General features: G+C 48.6%; 4 protein-coding genes across 4 annotated transcripts; 2 read left to right on the forward strand and 2 right to left on the reverse strand.

The window, feature by feature from the left end:
* Positions 1-107: 107 nt before the first annotated feature.
* DACRYDRAFT_13480 (uncharacterized protein) lies at positions 108-1,374 on the reverse strand (the record flags this gene model as incomplete). The annotated part of the gene is made up of 5 exons (XM_040770984.1): positions 108-314; positions 361-432; positions 510-697; positions 747-848; positions 1,323-1,374. The coding sequence occupies 5 exons, from the start codon at positions 1,372-1,374 to the stop codon at positions 108-110; spliced, it is 621 nt and encodes a 206-aa protein (XP_040632379.1).
* On the forward strand, positions 1,373-1,885 carry DACRYDRAFT_103972 (uncharacterized protein; the record flags this gene model as incomplete). Its single annotated transcript, XM_040767857.1, has 1 exon — positions 1,373-1,885. One exon carries the CDS (start codon positions 1,373-1,375, stop codon positions 1,883-1,885), a length of 513 nt encoding a protein of 170 aa, XP_040632380.1.
* Positions 1,886-2,710: 825 nt separating this feature from the next.
* Positions 2,711-3,466, forward strand: DACRYDRAFT_45638 (uncharacterized protein; the record flags this gene model as incomplete). The annotated part of the gene is made up of 1 exon (XM_040774657.1): positions 2,711-3,466. The coding sequence occupies one exon, from the start codon at positions 2,711-2,713 to the stop codon at positions 3,464-3,466; it is 756 nt and encodes a 251-aa protein (XP_040632381.1).
* A 680-nt stretch (positions 3,467-4,146) lies between these two features.
* Positions 4,147-5,814, reverse strand: DACRYDRAFT_103973 (uncharacterized protein; the record flags this gene model as incomplete). Its single annotated transcript, XM_040767858.1, has 2 exons — positions 4,147-4,606; positions 4,718-5,814. 2 exons carry the CDS (start codon positions 5,812-5,814, stop codon positions 4,147-4,149), a joined length of 1,557 nt encoding a protein of 518 aa, XP_040632382.1.
* Positions 5,815-7,104: the final 1,290 nt, after the last annotated feature.

Below are 7,104 nucleotides of genomic sequence, written 5' to 3' on the forward strand. Positions count from 1 at the left end.
TACACTGGGGCCATAGTATAGTGGTCACTGAGTATTATTGAGCACTTATTGTACATTTTTACTAATAGAATCAGTCACTGAAGTGCATTTCTTATGCCTAAAGCTCATCAGCATGCTCCCCCTCCTCCTCCTCCTCCTCCCCCTCCCCCTCCTCCCCCCTCTGCCAGTGTGTTCTCCAGCCTAGCCTTCTCTGCAGCAATCTCTTCCTTCTTGATGCAGTTGTTGTACTTCCTATTCTTGGTGAACTGCTGGATCGTAGCATGGGTCGCCCAGTCTTCTTTGAACACAGCAAGCTGAGGAGCCTTCTCACGAGCCTGTGTAATGGTCAGTATGTTTTCCATGCAGGCACTGATGACTTACATAGGCATAGATTGCTGAGAGGAGGGCAGGGGGATGTGCAGTGATATTCCTCTGCATGTCCAAGTTGTACTTCTTGCACACATCTCATACATCTTACTGTAGAGTACATTAGTTAGCATATAGTGTACATAGAATAAAATAATACTTACTTGGAACGATTTGAAGAGCTCCCTCTGCTCCCCAAGGCCCATTTCTTTCTGGAGGTTGTAGCCATTGTAATTTTGCCCATGCCCAGCTTCCCCCAGTGGCTTAGGGATGAGCATGGACATGGCAGCATCTTCCTTCTTATTCTTCTTCTTCTCCTGCTCAAGAAGCTTGAGTAATTTGGCAATGTGGGCTGTGCATATATCAGTAAGTGATGGAAGTAAGTGAAGCAAAGAACTCACCTTCAGAAGCAAGTGCTTTGGCCTTCTCAGCCAAAATCTCCTGGTCCTTTGCTGCAAGCTTCTCCTTGAGGGTGAGGGCCTCTTCTGGCCAGATGCTGGAGTCTGCATGACACTTGCAGGCTGGGGAGTGTCAGTGGCAGGGGGAGGGCAAGGAAAGGAGACCAGAGTCATCACAGAGAGAGGAGCAGGGGAAGGGGGATCAGGAGGGTTAAAGTCGAGGGAGGAGAGCAAGTTGTCTGAGGGGGGAGCAGGAGGAGAAGCACAAGGAGCAGGGGGAGTAGCAGGGGCAGGAGGGGGAGCAGCAGGGGGGAGACGTCTGGGCTTCTTGGGCTCCAGGCTTCTTGGGCTCTGGCTTGTGGGGAGCCATGGTGGTTGAGGAAAGAGGGGGATGAGGGGGAGAAGGGGGGGAAATGTGTTGATGCATCTGCATATATACATTTAGTTAGTTCACCTATTAAAGTATGTCAGTGGGGCTCAAAAGAGCATGTGGGGGAACCAAAAGGATTGGCCACAGAGTGAAACAAGGTGTTGACTTACTGGATTTGGACTTTAGAGGGTCCGAATGAGTAAACTTACCTTGAGAGCATACATGCAGCTCTCTCCCACACTCTCTCCCAATCCTCAACATGTCCAAAGTCCTCTGCAATTGTGGGTGTGGTCAGATGGTGGCAGGGTCAACTCAGCATCTGCACATGAAGCACAACAAGGAAGAAGAACTACAGAAGATTGTCAGCCAGCAAGAAGAGCACTTAAAACAAGAGGAATGCCAACAGCATGTCCAAAGCTTTCTCATGTGTTTCCACAAGAAGAAAAAGCCCTCCCTGGACCTCCAGATGGAGGTTGAGGTAGAGGAGACAGGACCCAAATTGGAAGAGGTCAAAATCGAGGTCCCCCAGGTGTTAGAAGATGGTCCGCCATTGCTGGAGCCCCAGGATGTTGACTGGGAGATGGCAGAGGTGGGGGAGGGAGAGGATGTGGTTGTGGAGGAGGGGGAGGAGGGGGAGAAGGGCAAGGATGTGGAGGATGTGGTCATGGAGGATGAGGAGGATGAGGATGAGGATGAGGAGGAAGAGCTGGAGCTGGAGAACTTCAGCAATAAGTTCAGGCTCAAATGGCAAATGATACCTGGTGAGTATTGATCTTTTTAAGTTAGACTAGGCTAACAAGAGCCACAGGAACTATCTGCAAGAGATCAGAAGAGATTCAAATCCTTTCACATGAAGATGGAGGCTCACCTTACGATTTCCCAGTACAAAGTTCTCCAAGAAGCTTCTCCAGAAGTCTTTCCACCCCCCACCAAAGTCCTTTGATGTGTAAACATTGTATCTGTTATCAAGACTGTCAGCTTCAATTGCTGTATCAACTCCTGTGTGGCTTACACAGGAGTTTTCAGCAAAGAAACCTCTTGCCCACACTGCAGCAAGCCCTGTTTGAAGCCCAATGGCCAGGCTTGTCATCAGTATGCATACCTGCCCCTTATCCCTCAGCTGCAAGCACAGTACACTCAAGAAGATTGAGCAAAGCTGCTGACCTCATATTGAGGTTGGCAGAATGCAAACACACCTGTAATGACCAATATCTTCCAAGGTCAACTCTACCAAGAACTCTGTGATTGCTATATCAAAGTTAGCGGAAAGACATTGCCTTCAAAATACTTCAACTCACCTAGAGATCTTGCTCTGGGCTTGTCAACAGATGGGTTTGCCCCATTCAAAGGACCTCATTCGACTGCCTGGCCAACAATTATCTTCAATTACAACCTCCCCCCAATGATTTGAACTCACCTGGAGAACATCCTCTGCATTGGGTGTATCCCTGGCCCCAGGCAAATGAAGGACATGGATTCCTACCACTATCCATTAGTGGAAGAACTTATAAAGCTGGCCAAGGGTGTGAAGACTTACAATGCTCACAAGAAGGAGTTCTTCCCCCTTCATGCACACTTAATCCTGCTCTTTGGGGACATGCCTGCTGTAGCCAAATTAATGAACATGAAGGGGCACAATGGCCTCCTCCCCTGCAGAATGTGTAAGATCACTGCAGTGCACAGCCCAGAAGAGAGGGGAAGCTATGTACCTCTCAACAGAGCTCGTTTCCCCCTCCAGGAAGGCCAGCAACCCTCCCACAACCCCCTCAACCTCTCCCTATATGAGCATGCTTCAATGCTTCACAAGGCCAAGCAAGTGTCAAATGCTGCAAGCAATGCAGAGTTGAATTGCCTTGCTAGGGACTCTGGGATGAAGGGAGTTAGTATCTGGAGGCATCTGGGAAGCATAGTGTGGCCCACCTCATTTCCCCTTGACTTCATGCATCTCATTTTCAAAAATATTGCCCCCCTCCTCCTCAAACTCTGGATGGGCAAGCATCCTCTCTGCAAGGAGGATGCTGGCTTTGTAATTCCTGCAAACATTTGGTCAGCCATTGCCTTACAAGTGGGAGAGAGTGGGGCAACCATACCTGGAGCCTTTGGATGCCGAGTCCCCCATCTCCTCCTCAAGCAGCATGAGTTCACAGCAGAGGCATGGATGCTGTGGCTCACCCAGTTGGCACCTGTTGTAATGTCAGGAAGATTTGAAGGGAGAGCTTACTATACTCACCTAGTGAAGCTCTCCCATTGTGTTACTCAATGCCTCTCCTTCTCCCACCCTCCTGGCTTTGTGGACAATCTTTGCAAGGCTCTGGCTGAGTGGGTGGTTGAGTATGAGCAACTGTACTCATGAGGAGACCCAGCACACGCTGGACTGTCCCCAGTGACAGTCCATTTGCTTCTGCACCTTGAAGATTGAGTGCAGAACAGTGGGCCACTCTGGGCATCAGCTAAGTCATTTCTAGATAATAAAACACTTACTTTTTGTCCGTCAGAATAGTGTAGTTAGTAAATGAATAACATTATTAGTGACTGCGGGGTAGACAATGACTTACCTGATTTGGAAAGTCTGTTGGTGAGGAATCTCTTAGTCTTAGAAGCAGAACTGACCACCTTTGGTGGTCAGTTGTTGTCAAGAGTGGGGAAAGTCATCATGGAGAAGAGAGAGGAGAGGGAGGAAAGGAAGGTGTTCTGCAAATATAGAGTGATAAGTAAATGTTACATTGGGTGGCGCAGATTACTTACTTTGATTGCCATGTGAGAAGAAGGGGTTTTGACAGTATTGGAGGGTGTGAAGGAGGGGATGAAGCTGATTGTGGGAATGATGAGAGAGAGACTGACAATGAGAGACAGAAGACTTGAGGCACACAGGAGAGCATTTGCTGGGCCCTTTGGAGGTTTGTGGCATAATGAATGTTATTGGTAGCTACAATAACATTACCTAGACTACACAATTAGAGTACCTGTAGGAAACATTAGAAATAATCAAAGAATTTATTAGTTTTACTCACCTACAGATAGGAAATGAGAGAACTACTCCCCAAGTGCCTTGTTAATTGCAGTGAGTGTTTCCTCTGCTGCTAAGGCACTTGCTTGTGCCATTGTGTCAAACTCGTCTTCAGCTGGGGGGATGTATTCTTCCCCAGCATGCTTGGCATGAGCCTTCACCAAGATAATCTTGCGATGTGCCAGGTTCAACCAGGAGTAAACATTTTTGGGCTTTGGGGGAGAGAGAGGGGGAGGAGTGGGAGAGCAAGGAGGGGGAGTAGTGGGAGTGGGAGTGGAGGGAGCAGGAGGGGGAGGGGGAGAGGAAGGGGCACCTCCTTGCCATTCTGGAGAGAGTGCAAAGAGGTAGGAGGGAGGGTTGTTGAAGTAGGGATTAGGGGAGTTGCTGAGGATGAGCAGGGAGGGCTGCTGCTGTTGCTGCTGCTGCTGTTCCCACTGTTGCAGGGCACACAGCAGCTCTTCAGCATCAACTGGGACTTCTCCCAGTCTTTGAGGGAGATGTCAAAGCATGGGATGCATGATCCTCAGTGTGTGGCTTGGCCCAGGCTTGTTAAGCTTGAAGACTTGCTGGCAAAGGACAGCATCAGCAAGTTTTGACTTGATTTTGGCAGCTTTGAAGGCCAAAGTGATGGGGAAGTCCTTGTACTCCTCCACAATTTTCTTCTTGCCAGATTTATGAGCACTCTTGTTCACACACAAGCCTTGTTGAGCTTGTGTTTTCGACTTTGCATTTGGTTTGACATAGTTAACTTTGATGTTGAACTTGGGGTGGCCCTTCATGATATGAATGTCATAGAGCCTCTTGTGCTCTTCTTTCACCCAGGCAAGTGTGAGATTTTCGTCCTTCCAAGGCACAATTGCCATTGGATTGGACTTGATCACATCTTGATGAATGACTGGGTGAAGGATTGGGATGCCATCAGTGATGATTCGCATCCTGATGCCTTCTGGGAGTTCCAGAGTGTCAAGAACTCCAATGAAGTTCTTGATAGAGGGGAGGATGTCTGGCAACACCCACTGCCCATGCTTGATGCTTGCTTGCAGGTACCAAAAGAGACTGGTGAGAGTTTGAACTTTTGCCTGAGTATGCAGCCAGACAAAGCATGCATACTTGAACATCATGATCTCCATGAGATCATGCATTTTTTGGGCTATTGAAAAGCCCCAGAAGTCTTCAGGCTTGCTGAAGAACTTCTTGAGGGCAAGGGAGGGGGGCAGGGCGTCGAGTTCCTGCTTCATGGCCCACATGTAGAGGTCGTGCAACTCCACAAGCATCTTGATCCACCAGGGATCAATGCTGCCTGGCCAACCACCAAACTCCCGGACCCACTCCCACATTTTGTCCTGGGGATTGAATCTTGTGGGGCTGCACTTTCCCAGATCTTCACCGGCTTTAATGCTTGGATGAAGATCTTGCTTGGGGATGAGAGGGGAGAAGTTGGAGAGGGGGAGGGGGATCCATTGGATTGCAGCACTTGTAGGCTCAGGAGGGGGGCCTTCACAGTAGGGGAGATGGGGCAGGTTGGGGTCATACACCTGAGTGTAGACAGTTCCATCAAGGTTGCTATGCACCCAGAGACACCATGCATGGTCTCTGGGGTTGTATGCAACCTCACCCTCACCCTTGCCCTCAAGCAAAGCATCAAAACGCTGCTTGAGGGCCCTCCACCTTTTCTTCCTCTGCAGATCATTCATCACATCCTACTTGCCATGGGGATTGCAGTAGTAATGCACTTCAATATTCTCCACAGAGAAGGTGGTGGAGAGTTTGGGGTCGAGAGGGCAGTAGAGAATGCTGGGCTGCTCTTGGTAGTGCCTGCTAATGTCCTTGGTGTAACAGTCATAGAGTGTGAGGTGCTCCAGGCCAGAGCACCTTTGATTTACTATTGATAGTTAATAAAATAATTAATTAAAGGTATATTAAAAGATGCACCTTGAGTGCTAGGCTCTCTTATGGTACTGCTGGCCTTCTGTGAGTGCAACACAATCCAACAATTGTTGATGATCAATAACCAAACAGGCAACAAGCAAATCAGAGAGTAGTGAGTCATACATCAATCAATGCCTCAACATTTGTTCACAAATGGAGGGATTGACAGGGGTGTTATAGAGTGAATGGGGATTGGCAGCCAACAGGCATGATTTGTGTGTGTCGTGTGCACATTTGGAATGATTAAAGCTTCGTGTTTAGAACCTAATGACTTTGGACCATGGGGTTCCTAAGAGATTTGCTCTAAAGAGCTACAGGGGCTATACCTAGGGTTCTATATATGTCTAGGTATGGAAGTAAAAGGGAAGCAAAGACTGTGGCTGACTATACAGCTTGCTTAGGGCAGGCACCTTATGTCTCTTGTCTGGTCAGTCCCACACAATCTATGACCAATGTCCCATGTTCTGGGATCTGTCCTTCCTGGAGTTGGGTGATTGTAGTATTGGCTGTTGTTTGGGGTGTTGTGCCATGTGACTGCACTCAGATCATTGTCAATTGCAGTTGTTCACAATTGATTTTAGGGACGTCCCCTGACACCTTCTGCAGGCCAGCACCTTTGAACCAGTCATCTTTGAAACTGGGATCTCCCTGAGGGGAATCCCAGATTCCTGCAAGAGCACTTGCAAAGACCATCTACAAATGTTGAGTCAGTATTTGATGCATTAAAATACTGACGCACCTTTGAAAAAGCAGTGTGGGGTGGGGACCAGCATCTTTGTGCACTTGTGCACTCCCCCATTCAACAGTTCCACAATCTCTGTCCTCCAAATGGAGGATGGGGAGAGGGAAGGACGGGGGGAAACAGTCTTGGGCTCAGGTGTCAGGGCACCAGCTCATTGCTTGGTCAAGAGACATGACTAAGCCTTTATGACATGGAAGTAGCTGGTATACCTTGGCATGTGCTGGAACCTGCTGGAAGGATTGGATGGTCAGGCAACCTGCTGTGCATGGCTGTGCATGACCTCATATGACCTCATCCTTGGTCATATGACCTG

Source organism: Dacryopinax primogenitus, assembly GCF_000292625.1.
Source record: "Dacryopinax primogenitus strain DJM-731 SS1 chromosome Unknown DACRYscaffold_2, whole genome shotgun sequence".
In the NCBI taxonomy this organism is placed as follows: Eukaryota; Fungi; Basidiomycota; class Dacrymycetes; order Dacrymycetales; family Dacrymycetaceae; genus Dacryopinax; species Dacryopinax primogenitus.